This window comes from Botrytis byssoidea (assembly GCF_014898295.1).
Source record: "Botrytis byssoidea strain MUCL 94 chromosome Unknown BBYS_003, whole genome shotgun sequence".
In the NCBI taxonomy this organism is placed as follows: Eukaryota; Fungi; Ascomycota; class Leotiomycetes; order Helotiales; family Sclerotiniaceae; genus Botrytis; species Botrytis byssoidea.
This window is the reverse complement of record NW_024065844.1, coordinates 1237630-1257860: the sequence shown is the minus strand read 5'-3', so window position 1 is coordinate 1257860 and position 20231 is coordinate 1237630. Positions and strand designations below refer to the sequence as shown.

Sequence of the window (20231 nt, the reverse complement as noted above, 5' to 3'; positions counted from 1 at the left end):
AAACGGCGATAACGAATTTCTCCCAGCGAATCACTTTGTATCCACTAGGCTCTTATTGTTTCAGGGGTGTCAAACAGGGTAACATTGAGGCTCAGGGCTGAGGTAAGCCTCTACCTACCCCACACGTTGGATATACTTGATCTTACTGACCATTTTCTTCAGTCGCAAATACAGTCCGGCTTCCTTGATAATGATTATACCATTTCCTGTCATGGCGTCTCAAGATACGTTGGAGGATCGCTTCCAACATGACTTAGAAACTGTCCGATTTTTATTTGACAGCAAGTTAGATACAATGGAAGCTCACACTACACAAGTCATTGACATCTGCAACAAGGCTCTAACATCAGGAAATATACGCCATCTTCCGATGACACATCGGAGCAAGACATGGAAGTCCGCTGAAGGGACTCTTCGGCGACGCCAGAAAGAACGAATAGCTCGTCAACACTCTCGAACTGTAGTTCAATCAAAGGGTTGGAGTTGGGCGGACTGGTGCCGGATTTTGGGCCAAGAGCAATATGAGGATGAGATAGGACCATTTCAGGGCCCTCGAGAAATTCTTGATGCTTTACACGACTTTGGTAGCCTTCGCATCTCGCTTTACTTTCCAGGAGATGTAGAGCGAGTTGCAAGCCTACTAAGTAATCGACTACAAGTCACCAGCAAATGACGCAAAGATCAGGATTCTGAAATTGTACAGAAGCTCGAAAAGTGCATCGAGGACCTTGATGAGCCTGGTGCTGCTGGAAAAGCAGCAGACCTCGTAAAGGGAGAGTTTCCAGGCTATAGAGCGATGCACCTCATTGTGAAACTCGCACCTGAGGACATCCCACCCATCAAATTGTCCCCTTGGAAAGACATCAAAGTTGAAATTCAAATCGGGACTTTGATAATGCATGTGTGGTCTGAAATCGAGCACGACATGTTGTATAAGCCTCTTGCATCACAAGATCAAAAGATATCTCGCGAGGAAGAGCAAGTATTGGACATTATCAACGACATCGTAATGACAAGCGAAGGGGCCCTAAGACAACTCGAGACATGTATTCAAAGACGGCAAGACCAACGGACAAAAGACGAATCTGCGTTCGCGATGAACCATCATGAATTGGGTGTCTGGATCGAAAAATATTGTGCTGAAATTGCAAAACCGCTGATTTCACATGACTGGGATCGTTTACCAGAATTTTATGAAAGTCTGAAAACGACGGGTAATCATCAGCACTTCAAAGTTGAATCAATCGTTGAGGAAGTCTTCCAAGACAAAGGTAAAGAAGTCAGGCGCGATAATGTCTCTCTGTTTATGTTGCAAGTACTTTGCAAACGTAGCGTTGGGGCCCAGCCTCCCTCCCGAGAACTCGATGGTGCCGAAATGCAGGGCCCTATTGCTCAATTCTGGGCTACGCATTTTGTGCATAGCCTTAATATGGCAACCTATCTGGGCGTCGAGAACAAAATGATTTGTGTATCTGGCAGATCTTCGCCATCAATGACACAGATGCTTGACATCCTCCATCCTCACGATCCGTATGTTTCACTAATCCACAACCCTCTTTGTTCTTCATACCTTGTTTATCCTGATTTCAAACTCTATTTCTGTGTCTAGCCTTGAATTATCAAAATGGGTTTTGATCCTTCCATTTGCTCGATTGCTTTGAAAGATATTCTTGATCGTTACATACTGATTCCCTGATCTTCCAGTCGCTGTGGAGATGCTACGGATGCCCAAACCATAATTTCATACTGCCATGGGCTTCTTCATCTCCAGCATGATCCATGGGTAATAGTTGCAACTCTCTTATCGCGTACCACCGGTGTCATTAGGGCGATGAGTTCCGGTTATTTACATGATATACATGATATTATCGTGCCGGGAACCATGAGCAGGTTCTTTGGTCTTAAGTCAGTGAACACGTTAAATCCTTTCGGCCCTAGAAAGATTGATGAAGATCCCAATCAGTATTGGATGATTGGATTTGTGAGCTACTATTTAGATCGAAAATCCTCGACGCTTTCATACGACGTCTGGGATCAAATAGGACTATTGTCTGCCGAGTCGCGAGGTCCAATCGAACAGCAATTCTTCAAGCCTTCAAAACTGCAGAGGCCTCTTTCGGAGTCTCTCCACTCAAGATCATGGGAACTCATTGATCCACCAATCTTAACAGGCAGACTGCTTGAGTCTGGGGTATTTGCGACTATTTCCACAGGGCGAGATGAATTGGACGGCGCAGAAGGCATTCTGACACTTCTATATCGATTGCATTTTAGACGTAACTGGGCTAAAGTGGAAGAGGGCTATAAATTAGCGCGTTCATTAGGGCGTCCTCGCACTATGATGCGTTCTCGCACTCCAAGGCGAATAGGGATTGCCGCTTCCAATCCTGACTAGCTAGTAGTAGTCGCAATAGTATTAATTTGTATTTGGGGAAATATTTTGAAGTGAAGATCCAGTTCAGGTTACGAGATGCATCATAGGGGGCCGGACTGTCGTCAGACTCTGCACAAGCTACTAGTCTCTTCACAACTATAATATATACCTCAGATCGCCACTTTCTGTCACATACGACCATAGACTGAAGAGAATTGGGCATCCCGTCCGCTCTGCCATACACAAGCTTCAGATCGGTGGATTAGTAGTTGGGTGGGTGACCACCAGCGAATCCCCACTGTTGTATGTTCATTCTTTTTTTGCATTTTTGATGCAGATTTTTCTGGTGGGCGACGGCGGGGTGGGATGACAAGCAGCACAGGTGTAGATTGCCATTAGGTAAATAACAGACTAGTTGAGATGGTATTAGAATGTGTGATTGAACAGCGACTATGAGGGAGAGGAATGGGAGGAATGCGGTTCGATCGATGAGGAACAAAATAGCTGATATGTAGATGTATCTCTTAAAAATAGAAAATTACTGTGATCAACAGCAATACAAAACTTAGCAGCCAAGCTTTTGACCCATCAAAATCCCACTTGAGAATATGGTATCGAAGTGTGATCTCCGTCCTCAGCTACACCAGGGTAATCAACCTATGTCTTTACCTTCCCATCTAAAGCCCTCATGCAAAAGGGCCTCCAAGAAAGGAAACCAGAACGAATACTTTCAGCAAGAGGCTATTCTCGAACGCACGGCAATGTGATATACAGCCACGAAAGCTTCTTTCCTCCTCCCTCCTTCAGTTGAGGTAGGGGTAAGAAATGGTCTTTGACTACCCTTTTGATCATCTTCATCGCTATAGATCTTGGCGATTTGGATCTTCAAAAATTTTGGTAAATGGAGAAACAAGTAAGGGAGCCTTTTGTTATTCAGAAAAGAACACTTTCAATCTTTAATTTCATTGGCATGTTAGATATGCAGGTTTGGATGAGTGCTGTAGTGAGATTTCTATTCGTCCTAAGTGCTGTAGTTAGATGAGGTCATCTCAAATGCCCTGGTATTGTTTATCCATCTCATTGCGGCCCCAGATGTCATTATCGTCACCGGTGATCATATCAAGACGAAACACATGAATTGACACATAAAAGAGAATCTCAAATGGGGCTCGATATGACTCTTAGTCACTAATCTTGCCAGTCCAACGAAAATGATCGAGCCGTTCAATCAAGAGTAAAAATCTCCGGAAAATTATACATTTAAGAATGATAAATTACACATTTTCAATATGACAAGTCAATCGCTCGCTCCGACCCAAATTCATGAAATAAACTCTCGAATATCTAGATTCGAGATCTGAAACTTTCCCTTTACCGAAAAATGGGTATTGGCGCTATCCTCAAAAATAATGTCAAAAAACCAAAGACTTCAAATCGAACGCCGGCCGCGAGGCTATCCCTTCTCCAGCCGTGAGGCAAATATTTCTTCCCAGTGTGTCCGAGCCTGGTTTCTCCACCGATTCCCGTTTTAGTCCATTCAAGCAATACGACCGCCCGCTTCCCCTTCACCTCCATTATACCATCAGGTCAAGTATAGAAGAATTCCGATACCAGAGTTCTTGCTCTGCTCTCCAACTCAATTATACTATTGTATGCCTAGCGGTTTCATCTTCGATGTCTTCTCGAACTGCCAGAGCTCTCATGATGATGCCTATGTCGATGTCTACTGCCACTTGTATGCCCGCTAGCGCTCCTATCCACAGCTTGTTCTATTTCTTCAACTCTCTGTCGGTAACTCCTCACAATATCCCTGATATGACGTATACGGTCAAAATCCAATTCCAGCTCATCGATTTGCCTGAGTATGTCATGAAACCGTGCAATCTCCGCATCCGCCATAGCAATCGCGTTCCCCGCATTATCGTATTGTTGCTGTGCAACAATGGCAGATTGCTCAGATAGATAGTCAAGCCTCGCGCTGATTTGTGATATGAGATGGTCAAAATGACGCCCAAGAGCTGCGAGTGAGGTGGTATCGAGGAGGAGGAGACCTTGTGACGAGGCTCGCGAGGCTGCGCGAGAAGAGCTGGAGCCTGCGGTTACAGCGGCTTGGACTTGATGGTGTCGAAGGAGAGCAATCTCATCAGCTGTTAAGTTAAGCTGGGTATCTGGCACAGATGGGGCAGGTGAGGCCATTGGTTCTAGACCTCTTGGTAGTGCGATGAATTCTAGATGATGCCAAGCGATAACAGAAGTCTACTAGATGATTTCGACACCCTCACAGAGAACTGTGAAGGCGCTGTAAACTTCATGGTAGTCGTGATTCAGGAAAGATCATTTTCTAGGAGTCCCTTCCCCCTTAGCTTGGTGATAGTGTAGATTGAAAGTTTGGTTCCGCGATAGTTGAGCTTTGACGACAGACAGTCAAACCAGGTAATATAAGATCCACAATCGGTTCCGGTATTTTGGATGCCTTTCTTTTTATATATGAGTGAGCAGATCAGCTGAGAACGATAAGTAGGCTCTTTTCGTTTACTTGTTCCCTCCTCTACGGTATTTTGATTCAAGGTGATTTCCGCACGAGAGTATAAAGTATGGGTAGATTTCCGTTAGGAAGGTGGTCTAGTATTAAAGGATAATTCAATTAAACAAGTATAATTATACACGGGAAAGAATGAAAGTAATGGTGATGAGTGGTTGAGAATAGAAGTTCAACGATGGTCGTTCTGTGTGCGACCTTCCTCCCGCCAAATATGGATAATTGAAGTAGTCATTCGGTGCTAAGAAAGATTGAGTATGGTGGTACATACATAATTTTTTTTGCATAATTATTCATAAAATTATGCAAGTGTCATATCATCTGCATCCATGGATCTTATCAACCTGAAAACTGTCACCACTCATCAACATCAAAATTAACATCCATACCAACATCACTGTTCTTGTCGATACAAGAATCTCACACTATGCCCTTTATCTACCGGAGAAGAAACTTGTGGAGCAAGGGAAGAAAATGCATATCGTGTCAATATTCAATGGCCCCATTGACACGATATATACATGTACATGTGTACACCTTCGCGAGTGCGGCTCGATCTTCCGGTGTAGATACTCCCATGTAGTGCATGAGCAGCTACGTGATTGTGATTGACAGAACTCGGTACATCAGTCCCGAGATGTGTTCTCGCTACTGCGAATCTTCTTCAGAAAGTCTGGATAGCACCTACAATACAGCCGCCTCGGGAAAACAAAATGTCCTGTTTCCGCTCGCTGGAGAATTACCCCGCAGTCGATCGTGACCTTGCCAATATTGCTTCAAAATATCTGCAGTCTTATAAGTAGTGGCTTCTTAGCAATGTGATTTCTGCGATTCCTTCTGTTGTTATTTGTGTAACTCTCGCACTGTCAAAATGAAGTCTATGATTTCAAGTATAATCCTATCTCTTTCCTGCGTGGTAACTGCAACAATTTGGCAGAATGATCAAGTCCGCATCACAAATTATCCAGACACGAAGATAGAACTCAGTAACCATAACTTCACTGATTACCCTCCCAGCGCGCCAGAACTCTCCTACAAAGGAAGATGGGATAGTAAACATGTCTCTTGGTGGTCGTAAGTTATCTCTTCTGAATTTTATCCACAAGGCGGGAGAATACTAAACAAGCCTCAGAGCACCCGGACTCAAATTTGGATTCACGGGAGAGGAAGTCGCCATTACTTTTGGGCCTTTGACTTCGGACACTGTTTTGATTGGATATCGAGTGAATGGACAGGATTGGCAGCTCACAAACATCACTACAAATGCCACGCATTTACTAGTCAGTCCAGAATCTCCTGCCATCGATGTCGGCTGGCCTATAAACCCATCAACTTTTGAGCTCAGAGTCACAAATTGGGCGTATGGTGTCCAGATATCCGCCGTCCATTTGAGTAAAGGTGAAAGCCTGATCAAGATTCCTAAATCTTCGAGGACTATCGAATTCATTGGTGATTCTCTTTCTTCAGGCTATACAGCTACTCTGGAAGGACTCTCAAGCTTTGCGTATGGTATGGGAGCCGGTCTTGGAAACACAGAGTATTCTATTACAGCATATCCGGGCATTTGCTTGGTCGACCAATTATGTTGGGGGAATAACAGAGGAATGTTTCACCAATGGTACTATACTTCTGATACTAGTCCTCGTGCCACTCAAATATGGGGTGATAAACCAGAACTTTGGGATTTCTCCAAGCAAGATGATGCGGATATTGTAGTGATTAACTTGGGGACTAATGACAGCAATGGGGCGATCAATGTTACTAGTTCTGAATATTTCGCTCAGTATACCTTACTGATTGAAGGTATTCATGCTGTCTGGCCCAATGCTCAAATAATTCTGATGGTACGTCCATTTTTACAGGCCGCGTATGAACATCACTGACACGATTAGTCTCTCTGGGAGGGGTTCTTTGCCTATGGAAATTCTTACGCGCAAGCTCAAGGATTTGCCTCTGAAATTTACAACATATATCAACATTTCAACTCCAAGGAATACTTGTCCAATCCAACATTGTACAATCCGCATACCAATTCCACATATTCGTCTCATCGACCTTCTGCTCCATTCGTATCTTATTTCAACACCACCGGCTTGATGCAACACAATGATATTGGGCCAGCGTACCACCCAACCGATGTGGGGCATATCAAGGTCGCGAGTCATCTAATACAGTATGTGAGAATGAAATTTGGATGGGAATTGTATGCAAATGGTCCGGAAGTATTTCACGATACCCTTTACGTACGTTAAAGTCCCATGATTATGTTGACTACAGTACTGACCTACAATTTAGTGGAACGACAACCAAAGCTATTGAAAATTCGTCGAATATCTATATAGAATTGGCATGAGGTATGAAGTCATGATAACCTTTTTTCCTCCCGTCCCGCGTGTTTCATAGACATCACATAGCCTGCTCCATGCACTCGCTATCTGATATTCAGAACCATAATGCGTCTCTATAGCTTTGATAGGTTGAGATTGCACTGTCTCCGCATTTCCATGACTCCTCCCGTGAAGATCGATGATTCACGACCCTCATATTTGTCTCGTGATACAAAGTCCTGGGCACATTACAATTGATAACGTTTCTTGTTACCTTTCGGATCACTTGATTTTTCATTGTGTCTTCTCAGCCCATCTTACTTAAGTTCTAACTCATTGATGCCCTTTAACCTCGTTTACGATGATACCTCCCACCTAACCTAAAAAAGTAAAGAATGAAATATACAAATCGAAACCCAGACACGCACTCCCAAACCCCCACAACTTCATCTCAACAGAAAGAAGAAACATCGAGCATCTCCAAAGTTTCACCTAGTCTCAAGTAACACAATGTGTAACCCCCGCCGTCCGTCCCGTACTCCCCCTGTCGCTTCTCAAACCTGAAATCTCAACTTAAGAGGTATGACACAATTCTTATCCCGCCTATTTCCTAATCCAAACATAGATCGTTTCATATCTTCCCACAACTTCCACATTGAGTTCGAGCCGAATTTGTTTTGAGCGTTAGTGTTCGAATACAGACATTTCACTTCGCGCATGTGCGAACTAGTTCTACTTCGTGATGAGTTTGAATGCTTATTTTGAACGGAGCTGGGAGGGTAGGTGCATGAACTGGACGAGATCAATCGTCTGTTCTGGAGGAGGGATGACGATGCTTACATGGGATTAAGCTATGGTATTTGCTGAATAACCATAAGATATTTGTTTTTACTATGTGCACATCTACTTTTTGCGCCGCCTTGATCATCAGTAAGGGTGCATTTGTTATGGCATTTTAATCTCTCATCGCGCCCAGGAATTCTAACTACAACTGAACCGAAGCACTAAGTTGATTGCTTGCTAAAATCGAATCGGGAAGGTTATGCTGTAAATGTGCATCTTTGACGGCATGCTAAAGGTCATGTGACATGTGTTGAACATCTCCCTTTTCAGATGTTGTGATTAATATCAGAAGCTTTGTGACCAGCAATAGCGACGAGTATACAAATACTTCTTCTGCTATTTCTGGATGAGGTAAAATTTACCCCGGACAGTCATCACCAAACAATCGCTCTGCATCTCTTTCGATGTATTCACGTCAAATCACGCGATAAAGCCTTCCCTATTCCACAATACCCTCAAAGCAATCAGCATTCGCCCTCTCCGTTTCTACCCGCTTTCCCCTGATGGACTCCTATCACACAACATCTCCTATTCACAACATCAACCAGACAAATCTCAGGCCCTCCCGCCACATTTCTCATACGGGAGCCACTCCGAAGCCACTCGCGGAAAATCTCCATAAACCAACTTACGATCTCATAATTTTTTCATCTCCTATTTACCCCATGCCTCACGCCAAGCAGGGCAGGATTCTTGTATCATTTTATATCGCATTGTCAGCAGTACGTTGCGCCGAAAAATCTGGTACGGGGAACGACGCGCACGACAATCCGGGGAGCGTAAGCATGCGGTGTGATGTAAACGTGTGTTCAGGGAGTTGAGGTTGTCTGGTAGGGATTGTCTTCCCATTGAGCGCATCGCTTGAATGATTATCCATGAATTGAAGGATTGCTGTGAATAGAGTAGGCGAGTAGATTAGCTACCTGCCTACCCTGAGCTATCGTAATCAAGGCCAGGTATCGTGAAAGGGGTGCTGATTGTGTGAGTGAAGGGTGAAACGTGCGAACATGGTTTTATTTGAAATGATTATGCAGAGGGAAGGCGAAGGAGAAGTATTTCAAGGAACGGGGATTGTGGATACTTTTCCCGCTTACTTGGAATTTAGTTGTCGTAATTCGTGAGTGTGTGATATTTGGGTTTATAGTGGCCTATGGGAGGATGTACAATGATCAATGTATGTGAAGATATAGAAATCATCTTTTTCCAACTACAGACGCAGGGCCGCGCGCTTCGAATTGATTCTAGATGTTCAGCCCTAGCTGCGTGTGTCCATAAATTTATTCTTCAATTGACTTATTCAGCTATGTTCCAAGGCTGCCGTGAGACGATCGATACAGGTTGGTGGAACCGTTTGTCAGTGCCAGTGCCAGTGCTTGTGCTCACATTTCCCCAGCGTGTTTTGTGGCACAAACCAAGAAGTCGACATTTAAGCTTGTTTCCTAGTCGAGATGGGCATCATCGATCATTGCACCAAAACAGGCCAGACGAGCCATTTTCAGCCCCAAGCCCCGGACTTTTTGCTCGTTTGCAGCCATTGGATGTCTACCGGTGGGTTGTTAAAGAAAAAGAAAATTAGCAACAAAAAAGTCGTCAACTATCGCCTTTTGAGAGACGCCACCAATATTTATCATCCCACGCCAATCGAAAAATACTTCGAAGAACATCGAGAGAAATGAAAAGCCACGACGTTGCAATAGTTTAACGTTTATGGGGAGATTTTGTCCGAGGTGGCTTCTGCCGAGTTTTGGGAAATTGACTGCCGCGTGATCACGACGGCAGAATAACACGTATAAGGTACAGTAAACGCAAGAACTGACTCGTTTCTAGTACAGGCGTGCAGTCTTTGCAAGGAGATAATACTTCTCAATGAGTATGCAGTACGTTTAGCGGACAGGCGCTATAGAGGCTAGCTTCATACATTCGGGTGTCTGCAGGTAATTTTGTAAGAATGGGACAATTTTTTGAGCCTTTAAATGGACAGGCCATTCAGCTCGCTTGCAGGTGAAAACTTTGCTATGGCTGGAGCGCAAATGTACAAAGGAGTGCGATGTATCCATTCTGCGCCTCTATCGTTAAATTGTTCCCCAATATATTAAGAACAGTGGACTGGCTGGGCCTGGAGAGTTGATAAGCCTGGCGATGATGTACACCGAAACAGAAAAATCCGCAAAAAAATCACGAGGCTAAGTGCCGCTGACCCGACGAAGGTACTCGATCGGGGTGGATGAAATAGACTGATTCCCCCCTGCTACTGTTTATGGAGTGCAGTGCTCACTTAACCTACTACCGGCGTTGTGGAACTTATGTCTTTTATCTTACGTGCCAAAGCGTGTTTCCAAAAATGTGATCCATTTTAGATTGCTGAGATTTGGTCTATCCCTGGGGGTCGATGTCGTTTTGACTGAGAGCTCTAAATAGACTCGCTCTGATGGATCCTGCAATAATAATCGTTGACCAAAACTGGGTTTGTCTGCGAAGCGAACGGGGCCTTTGAATTAAAACGTTGCTCCAAGAGTGAAAACGGAAACTATAACCCAATGATCGCTCCCACTATTCGATCGATTAGACCCAAATCAAGTATTTGCCATGGGTTGCTTCGCTCCAACCTTCAGAGGGTGTATCGGGAACGGCAAAAGTTGCGATGTTGTCGATGTATCCGATCTTTACCCCGATCCAATCTATAAGATATCTCGAGGCTCTCATTGTGATCCACTCCTCCACTAAATCTCCGAATATGAGTGACTCCACGAAAACAGCCTTGATTTGCAGCTGAAATACCGGTATCGTGAATAGCTGGAGTAGCTGGATTATCTTTACCTCTTCACAGAAAATAATGATTATCTATTCTGAATCCCCACTCCCTAGATCTAAAGTTGAAATAGGAAAAAGAAACGCTCTGAAAAGCACAGTTTTTGAGATTCAAATGAGCTTGAAATTCGAAGCGATTCAAACCCTGAAGCGATGTGTATATAAAACTGGTATTATAGGTAGCTGCAGCAAGGTCCAGGGCCCTAAGAGAAAATGAATAATGTGGTGCCGCGCGCAAAATGTGAGGTAAAATATGCTTCACAGCACCTGGGCAGTGATGATGATTTCGATGGTGTCGGCGTTGCATACCAAATAGGGAACATAATGACTTACTCGGCGGTTGCAGAGTGAACCTAAAGCAGGCACTGCGTAATGTGACTTAACTTCCGGATTATGTTTCTTCCTTCTTTATGTATTGAGTCAAGAGTAACCTAAAAAAAATTAAATAGACTTGGACATGCATGTATTTTTCGAAAAATCTCCTCAGAGAGTTGAGTTGTCAAAGCTCTGGTGATGGCTTGATCCGGTGGCATGTTCGTCGTAAATTTATCAAATCACAGATACAATAGAATTTCTTGCGGAATTCTCCAGTCGGATATGAAAGATGCTCCACGATTGGAATATTTCAAACAGGCAGAGATACACCCAGTTGTGAGTTGGCCAAGTGGACTGCGGACGATGAACAGGGCGTTCGAAGCAGGTTTCGACGGGTTGTGACGGATGATCGACCCCCGCCTGGTAAATGCTGCCTGTCCTCCGGAGTTGATCCTAGATGGACATCAAGATCCAATATATGCAAATAATATGCAGCCCGGATCTGTTGAGTGACCCCAATTCGCGCATTTCTTGGTAGCAGGAAAAAGTAAGGCAGTTCATAGAGATAAGACCTAGGATGAAAATTGGACTCCATCAACCATAGTGTAGTCGCCAAAAGTGCTTGAGGGTGTGATGAATAAGTTAGCATCGTGAAAGGATGGTTGCGAGGCTTTTGAGAACATGCATTATATATTAATCAAGGGGCTAAAGGTGCACTGTGCAAACGCGTATCTTTGGGAAACCTTGCCTATTTCGGGTGCATGCATTCCTTACTCCAGAGTTCCTGACTCAGAGAAGCCTTTGCTCCTGTATCGAACTGTTGAGAGTTGTCAGCTCAATAAACACTGCAGATAGGCTTTTGCTTTTGCTGAAGATTGAATACTCGTCACATCTACGTGTTTGGAGTAGCAGTACATATGGCTATACAGACACCTATATATGATTTTAAAAATGCCATATAGGTGGGACGCTTCCCTGAAGTAGTTCGTTCTTTGCATATCACTACTGGATGAGGAACTGACCGGCTAAGAATCACGAACTGTGAAGTATACGCGTTCATGAATAGTAGCTTTTGGCGACCGCGGGGCAAGCTTAATCCAAAGCCCCATGTGGTCATCAACGATAATCCTTGGTTGAAAAGGACCGACAAGCTGCCATTTTCCTAGGGCCCTTGGTAAAGAGTATCACTGGGATGCGAAGATCACCCTGCAGGAGATAATTTTGACACCAATCACAATCAAATGAATGAACTTAATGCTCGATGACGATATACCTGCGATCTATTCTTATTGATGGCATGTTATCACCGAATGTTCGTGTCTATACTTGGGTCTGGTAACTCTTCGTTGTCCTGGAGCAAGTTGACAAGTAGAGTGATTGGGCTCTTAGATTCGGACTGCTCAGAATATAAAATATGAAAAGCATGTGTAGCTAAAGGATGTCATTCAGGAGTCTGAGTCAAGTCCAAGCAGGTGAAAGAGTAGGTATGTATGTATGGACCTGCATTTGTTTTCTTCCTACGCATTCGTATTGAATTGTTACCCATTTCAGTACAAAGGAAGGCAAAGATTGGTAAAGCCAGTGCCAATCCATGATTGACTGACTTTAATTAACATACCAGGATGGCTGCTTGCAGAAATCATCTCCGAGGATTTCCATAGGCACGAGCCACGATGATATCCTTATCACCTCGCAGTTGACTTGCATCTACGCCGCAGGGTAAGATATACGATATCCATTAGCTTTAACAATACCTGTAGAATAACTAACGTATACCATACGCTCACTGTACGCACAGTACTGTACACAATGTGACAAAGATAGTTGTTGGTTGTTATGGCACAAGGAGACGGATAGTCACCTCTTCGTCATACTTTTTCATATTTCAGCCCGTTCATGCTTGTCGTTCAAGAAACAACCTCTTATGGATTTTGCCTATTTTCATCAATGTAGAAGCGAGAGCGCCTTTCTCGGGAGATCATCTGCCGCATATCAAAAAGGGCTTGTGAGCATCCGAAACATGGCAAATCCATAGAGATACGGAGAATTGATCATGTTCTATGACTGTTTGAACTGCAAGTAGGTAGTTGAAATAAACGCCAAACGTCCTTGAACTTACCGAGTTTCAAATGATGATTATACTAGATTATACGCGATCGTGCGAATTGATTGATCATATTGATTCTATTTTACTATAGAATTCATTTTGTGCCCGTATGACAGGCTATGCTTTTATTTTCCAGCCTCCGCAGTTGCTAGACTACTCCAGGTTTCTTCTCCGGGAGGGGGTAATGAAGGGGCTTCGCGGCGTTATGGTCGTACTTTAGCGCAGCAGTGTTCTCTAGGCGAACATGCAAACATAAGAAAGTAACAAATAAATACTGGCTGTTCTCTGCTTTTCAGTACCTTAATACGGTGTTCCTCAATAGTGTCGTGCTTGTAAAAAATTGATGCATAGTGAATAAGATGCCGTCACACTACAGCTGAGTAATTGGATATGGAAGAATCTTTAGAAGGTTACCATGTATTTGGTGTCTCGCCTCTAACGGTCCATACAGCTTGTCAGATACGAAGATACTTCCAACCTTCCACCGATGGTGTGTGTACTAAGATCTGCATTATCCGAAGCAAGAGCGATCATCACGGCGCTTTTCAGCTTTAGCTCCATCTCTACCCCTACTGGCCTACTGATAGAATAATGGGGAACAAGCCAGATGATGGCAAAGCAGGGGTATTCGAATCGACTGAACCCAATATGCTGGCTGTGGATACAATCGAGCCTCGTGTTTGGGTAGTGTGCCTAGGGATATAGCGCTGCTGGGTAAGAACTTAGAAGATTGGTAGGAATCGGCTTTCGAGGGCATAAGATAAAGACTGGGTTAAATGTGGTGACAAGAAAAAATGTGTTACAGTCGAGTGTGCACTGTACAGTGCCACAAGAATCTCGGTGAGTCGGCGTACAGTAGTTAGTGGATTGATATCCAGTGGAATATTTTCGCGAAGCCCCTTCATCTTCTTATTACGATATTTGTACCACTCCGACTCCGAAGTTGAGTTTTGTACTTATCCAAAACTCAAAAATAACAGTATTCATACGGATTGCAATGTCTCACACTACATACTCATTACTCGTTGGCATAATGATCAATTAAAAACAAAAACACTCGTTGCTACATGAATCAATAATTCATCAAATTGACCCAATCTTCGAATCATGGCCAAAAGATTAGGATGCTCAATGATCCTCATGAACCTAGATCATTCAGCCCAAAATATTCAGCTCCTTGAAACATATATTTATCTAATTCCCAATGAAGCTTCAAGACCGAAATTTGTTTATGTTCATACGAAAGCACTTTTGTACCAATTAATATATTTTTCGATTTATTTGCTCAAAAAGGATCCCTACCTAAAAAGATTAAATCGAGATTTGAACCGTCAACACATCTCATTCTCCTCAAGCAAAATCCTGTATCCCTTGCGCCGGGATGATCATGATCTAACGGCACGATACATGTTAGGTTCTAATACAGAAAGAAAAACATGGTTAACACGGGCCGTAGTAGTGGGAAAAGCGTGGGAAAAGTGTGGGCAAAGAGTGATTATCGTTCATTGACAGGAGCATTAAAGTCCCACAGAGAGTGGTAGACATTCGAGATGGGCTTCAGACGGCACGGGTAACATTCTAGAATGTCTCTAAAATCATAAGATGATAGCTTAAGGCCCTTAAAATGAAATTAGACAGTAACCTACTGATAGAACACGAACAACACATCACATTCTGTTAATGAACAATCAATCAAGTTGGTCTCGCCATTGAAAGATTTTATTGTCATCAAACCATGCTGCAACCGTGTTAAATTCGTCTCCGGTCCCACCAAAGCATACAGTTTGTTTTTATGAATTAAAGCTTCAAATTTGGATGCCTCTTATCTATATTCGACATATTTTACAAGAAGAAAATATTATAATATGACCTGCAACGTCTAAAGTCAAGTAGCGACGATCACTCTCTCGGCGGATAGAGAAACAACGTTCCCCATTACTGATAGACATTCATCACAGGGATGAAACTCTATTCGTAAGCCGGTAGGCCATCCATGGCCAGAATATCCTCGAGAATATCATCAGCGTTGCAGGAACTGTACAGTGGGATGGCAACCCCAAGAGTTCCGTAACATTAAGATCAATATCTACCGGCACTTCGTCAAGTCGTGTAACAAAAGATAATCTCACTGCGCTGGCCACAACATTATATTTCTTCAAGCCTCGACAGGCAACTTCGCTGTTTAGAGGGTTTTGTCGATATCATGGGTATTCAATCAAATGTTAGACTCGTCTCCATTCAAATGAGCGGAGGGGAAACCCTGTATCATATCATTCATCCCAACCTTTATCACGGACCCCTCCATCCTCCAAGCGAGCACCGGCAGAGACAAGCAGTGGGCGATCGCTGGAACAAATGTAAGGGTGCTAGAGAGCAAGGGGAATGCTCTGAAAGCCGCTTTTCCAGAAACTCGTCCAATTTACTCCAAACTGACTTGCATTTTGACTGGTTAGTTGCAACGCTTATTCGTCCCAAGAAAGACGGATTGTGTCAAAGTATCAACAGTGCACCGGCGATTCACTTGATCCTTCAATTGTAGCAAATTCCGCGAACAGACTCTTCAGATTTACAGGTGGCATAATTGCACATGTCACGATTGTACCTTGCGATAAGTTGGGGAACTTTGGGAGTTTGTAAATGTAGATTGCGAAGTTAAAAGCTAGCATGCATATACAACTATACCCGTATAACCTAAGGAAATATAGAACACGAAATTGATCCATCGCCCGAGTTATTGCCACGGTAGTTGCCAGAATAACCCAAACTGTGCTATGTTATATCACAGAGGGCACTGTACACATTTATAAACAAATCTGCACATCGATACTCAGGTTAGCCTTAGGTGCCTTGAGGGTGTGTTGTAGCTAGAGCTGTCAGAACTTTGAGGGCTCAAGTCATACCCTAGAACTCCACTATAATTCATCGTCAACCCTTCTAATGTTAATCGTTCAAGGCTTAAGAATCTCCAATTTCCAACAGAGCATTGCTGTGCTAATTTGCCGATGGAGCACTGAAAGTAGGGTTCATACTAGCAGATCCCAACTTGGAATCACCGTTTGCGCGTCACCTCGTCTCATATCTTTTTCTTAGCAAGTCGCCAAAAAACCTAATCCCAAACATGTTGAAGTGACAGGCAGGGTCACCCTTCAGAACCTGAAAAATTATGTCGAAAGAAGGATCCACGACATCTAAATTGGGTTATGCTCCGAGGCACGCCTGTCTGCATTAAACAAGCATCTTTACCCTAGCCAATCCCCTCCAATCCCCTCTACTTGCGGGCGCATAACGAAAGTAACGGTCATTGCAGGCATGAGACCCCCTGGACCCACCCTAGACAATCCTGAAAATTCATACACTGCAGTGCCTGCACGTCCACATCGAGCACGCAGTACCGGTCGAGCAATACCAAAAGGCGGCGAAATCCCGTAGACCAATATGAAGCCAGACTGTCGTCCGGATCATCCCATCCATCGAGTATTATTATTTGTGCCAAGTTTGGGGCATCTGAAGTCACAGTCCCGGAAGGTAGACCCACACCCAATTTGTGACAGCAAGTGTTACTCTGGTATCCTACCAGGATCTCTTTGGTGGATTCGCGCTGATCGCCCACACCCATTGCCCTCGGGAGATCTGATATTAAATATCCATCGATCCCTCTCGTCCTTCAAAAGCCGTATATTCGCAGGCGTATCTTGAAAGGAATAGGTTCAATCACTTCATAATATACCACCGGTTCAGTGAAACATACGAAAGCCCTCAAAGTAATCATCTAATTAACTTACATCGATCTCTTGCATTCACCTATTTATCAACATCTTTTCGAACTTTACAATATCCGGCGTTAGACACATTCGATCTTGATCCGCTTCATATAGGGTTATGAATCTCTCCAGTCTTGTTCACGAGCGAAGAAATCACCAACATCACTTTTCTCATTATAACAACACACCAGAAGCAATGGCCTCATCGATGGTTTCAAATCCCTACACAGTCCATCCCATGGCTCAACACTCTCCCTACACATACGTTAACGCCCCTCAACCACCACCTTCACCACCCGTCGACGAAACTTCAAAGTGTTCCCTACCATCCATTTCAAGTCTATTGGGTTTGGCCGATGGATCGAGTCCTACAGAGCAAGCTCAGCAACAGTCATCGCCACAACAAGGTCAGTGCTCTCAGATCTTCTCCTGTGTTTCAAATAATTGATTTTGTCCCTCAGCAGCTTTCAAGGAAGATTGTAGACCAGAGTCTGGACATCAGTACGGTCCATCCTCAGCAATGAGCTCTCGAGGTGCTCTTCCACCCACACCTCCAATGCAATCTGATGGCGGCTTCGACGGCAGACATTCACCGTCTCAAGCATCTAGTTCATCATATTCAGTAGTCCCTGCGCCAAATTATTATTTTAATCCTTCTCAAGTCTCGGCCATCAACAACATGGAGCCTCATGCACAACGTCAACCAGTCCAAACTGTTACTCGAAGAGTTTCAATGCCAGTGTCTTCAATGCAATATGGTCATTCACCGTTCAACGGATCGTACACTATGTCGCCTGGCGCCCAATCTTTGAGCTCTTACTACCCGAGCCCAATACAAACACAATCTCCTCAAGTTTCTGGACTATACTATCAAAGACCACTCCCACAGGTATGTTTAATCATTATCATCAAAACACAAGAAGTAGTGTAACTAATCTCTCTACAGCAATTCCCTCCACCAATGATGCCAGTGTCTGTGACCCTGACTCCATCATCCGGTGCTAATCCGTGGCAACACCATCATTATATCTCCCCTTCGTCAGCAGCCTCATTTCCTCAGTCACAAGATAGATATATCTGTCAGACTTGCAACAAGGCGTTTTCGAGACCATCGAGTCTCCGAATTCACAGCCACTCGCACACTGGCGAGAAGCCCTTCAAGTGTCCACATCAAAACTGTGGGAAAGCCTTCAGCGTTAGGAGTAACATGAAGAGACACGAGCGAGGTTGCCACAGTTTTGAGAGCGGCTCAATGGTCTGAGTGCTACCTACAGGGGTCGGGCGGTGATGGCCTATTGTCTTTTTTTTTCACTTGTCAATAATGTATAACTATCTGGGTATTGTGTGGTATGGCTTTCCTTAATCACGATACCCGCCCTTTTGGTCTATATTTCCTATTCTTGGGAGGATTTGTATATTTATGAAAGGCGTTTGGAAACACTGGAGGCTGGATAATATCTGCGGTCCGCATTTACATGGGCGTTAATGGCTATTAGTTTCTCTGAGGTTACGAGAGAACGGATTTGAATGTAAAGACAAGGATGAGACGAAGGGATCGCAAGGTCTCGAGGTTGCCCTGGAAAGAGAAAGGAATAGGAAGGCGGAAAATCTTATAAAGAGATGCTTGGAAATACATCACCATTCTGTAGAGAATAGATAGATGATAGTGTAAAATAAAAGTAAGGGAATCAATTCAAAAGCATTACCTGAAAAGGACAAGGAAATCTCTCTACTTCATCTTGAACTTCCAAATCTTTTCACGTTTCGTCAAATCTTTATTCATAGAAAACGTTACAGACTATCATTACTTCGCACCATCATCTTTGATTTACAAATCTGTTCCAACCACAGCTACAAGACAAAGACTCTGAATGTTCAAATTTCTACTAGATAATATCATACATCCTGTGCGCAATGTCTGGCGCTCAAGTCTCGAAAGTAGCTTTCATAAGATCCACTCCCCATCCTCTACATGAGAAAAATTCAAATAATAAAAAGAAAAAGGAGCATCACACTCCACTCCCTCTCCACTCTTCCACCTTTGCAAAAAACGTTACAACTTACTACGGCATTTGAACGAAAGAACCTAGATTTGAATCCACAGTAGACCTCAATGACCTAAAGTGCAAGAAGATCCGATCTACTGCATCCTGGGACCATCCGCCCACTATCAACGGTGGCTATGGCCATCACTGGTAATCAACTTGCGCCGTTTCGGAAATCATTAACCAACTTCTCTGTGATTCACTTGCAACGGTGCTTCATCTTCCCTTCGTATTTTTACCTATCAGCTATAGAAGTGATGTATGGAGTCATAGAAATATGTCTGGTAAAGTTATTTACAGTGTTCGAATATCAGACTGGTCATTGTGTATTCAGAGCCGTTATGGCTCGAATTATCTGCGACCGGGGACTTCGCGGGAGAAGTAAGTTAACGCTAATAAGATTGACAGATACGTACTCTAGACGATGATCTACGATTTAGAGGACTTCTGATTCAAAGATTGACATTAGTCCTTGACCGTACATATCAAAGTTCAATAGTGCGGTAAAAGAGTTTCGGCGCATGTGAGGGGAACCTGGGAAGCAAATCAAGTTCTAACTTTGATCATTTGAGTGAACAGCCGAGCTGCAAGCCTGACTTGGACATTAACTCTATTTTACAGTGTGTGTGGTTAGTAACTCAAGAGTGACGAAATCTAAACCCCGAACAGTGCATATTCAGGATTTGCCAACAGCAGATACCTACCTGTGGGCTCGTAAATTCAAGATCCGGGACCTAGAGTAGCATTTGCTCCATTTTGCGTATTCGCTCCACAGTGCAGGAAGTATACAAGCGGGAGTATACAGCAAAGCGTGTTCGAAATTCAGGAATTCCCGCCGTTTCCGGGAACCCAATAACACTTACTCGCGGAGTGGCCTTAAAGCTTTACCGCAAAGAAGAAGACTTAAACCAACAAGGCCTGTCCCTTCCCTTCTAAAGCCTCCAGGCGCTATAAACACACTACAGCGAGATGCCAAACCGTCACACACAGCTAAACTTCATCACCAACGCTCTGAATCCACTACCCACCCTCTCAATTCAAGGAACCCCCCGCGATCCACATTCACATAACACTTTGATTTACTTTTTAACTCCTATCCGCCTGATCCCTTG

The 20231-nt window shown here is 43.7% G+C and overlaps 4 protein-coding genes across 4 annotated transcripts; 3 read left to right on the top strand and 1 right to left on the bottom strand.

Annotated features, from left to right (window-relative positions):
- Positions 1 to 190: 190 nt before the first annotated feature.
- EAE97_001812 (uncharacterized protein) lies at positions 191 to 2996 on the top strand (the record flags this gene model as incomplete). Its single annotated transcript, XM_038872323.1, has 3 exons — positions 191 to 644; positions 681 to 1530; positions 1705 to 2996. 3 exons carry the CDS (start codon positions 191 to 193, stop codon positions 2393 to 2395), a joined length of 1995 nt encoding a protein of 664 aa, XP_038736881.1. The 3' UTR covers positions 2396 to 2996.
- A 1043-nt stretch (positions 2997 to 4039) lies between these two features.
- Positions 4040 to 4570, bottom strand: EAE97_001811 (uncharacterized protein; the record flags this gene model as incomplete). The annotated part of the gene is made up of 1 exon (XM_038872322.1): positions 4040 to 4570. One exon carries the CDS (start codon positions 4568 to 4570, stop codon positions 4040 to 4042), a length of 531 nt encoding a protein of 176 aa, XP_038736880.1.
- Positions 4571 to 5784: 1214 nt separating this feature from the next.
- Positions 5785 to 7232, top strand: EAE97_001810 (uncharacterized protein; the record flags this gene model as incomplete). The annotated part of the gene is made up of 4 exons (XM_038872321.1): positions 5785 to 5987; positions 6046 to 6757; positions 6806 to 7156; positions 7209 to 7232. The coding sequence occupies 4 exons, from the start codon at positions 5785 to 5787 to the stop codon at positions 7230 to 7232; spliced, it is 1290 nt and encodes a 429-aa protein (XP_038736879.1).
- A 9615-nt stretch (positions 7233 to 16847) lies between these two features.
- On the top strand, positions 16848 to 18783 carry EAE97_001809 (uncharacterized protein). Its single transcript, XM_038872320.1, has 3 exons — positions 16848 to 17481; positions 17536 to 17963; positions 18021 to 18783. Exons 1-3 carry the CDS (start codon positions 17193 to 17195, stop codon positions 18333 to 18335), a joined length of 1032 nt encoding a protein of 343 aa, XP_038736878.1. The 5' UTR covers positions 16848 to 17192; the 3' UTR covers positions 18336 to 18783.
- The last annotated feature ends 1448 nt before the right edge of the window (positions 18784 to 20231 follow it).

Excerpts from the sequence above, each read along its gene's own strand:
- EAE97_001809 (XM_038872320.1), top strand. The coding sequence starts at position 17,193 with ATGAATCTCTCCAGTCTTGTTCACGAGCGAAGAAATCACCAACATCAC. Across the intron at positions 17,482-17,535 it reads ACAGTCATCGCCACAACAAG|CAGCTTTCAAGGAAGATTGT; the intron begins GTCAGTGCTCTC and ends TTTGTCCCTCAG. Across the intron at positions 17,964-18,020 it reads ATCAAAGACCACTCCCACAG|CAATTCCCTCCACCAATGAT; the intron begins GTATGTTTAATC and ends ATCTCTCTACAG.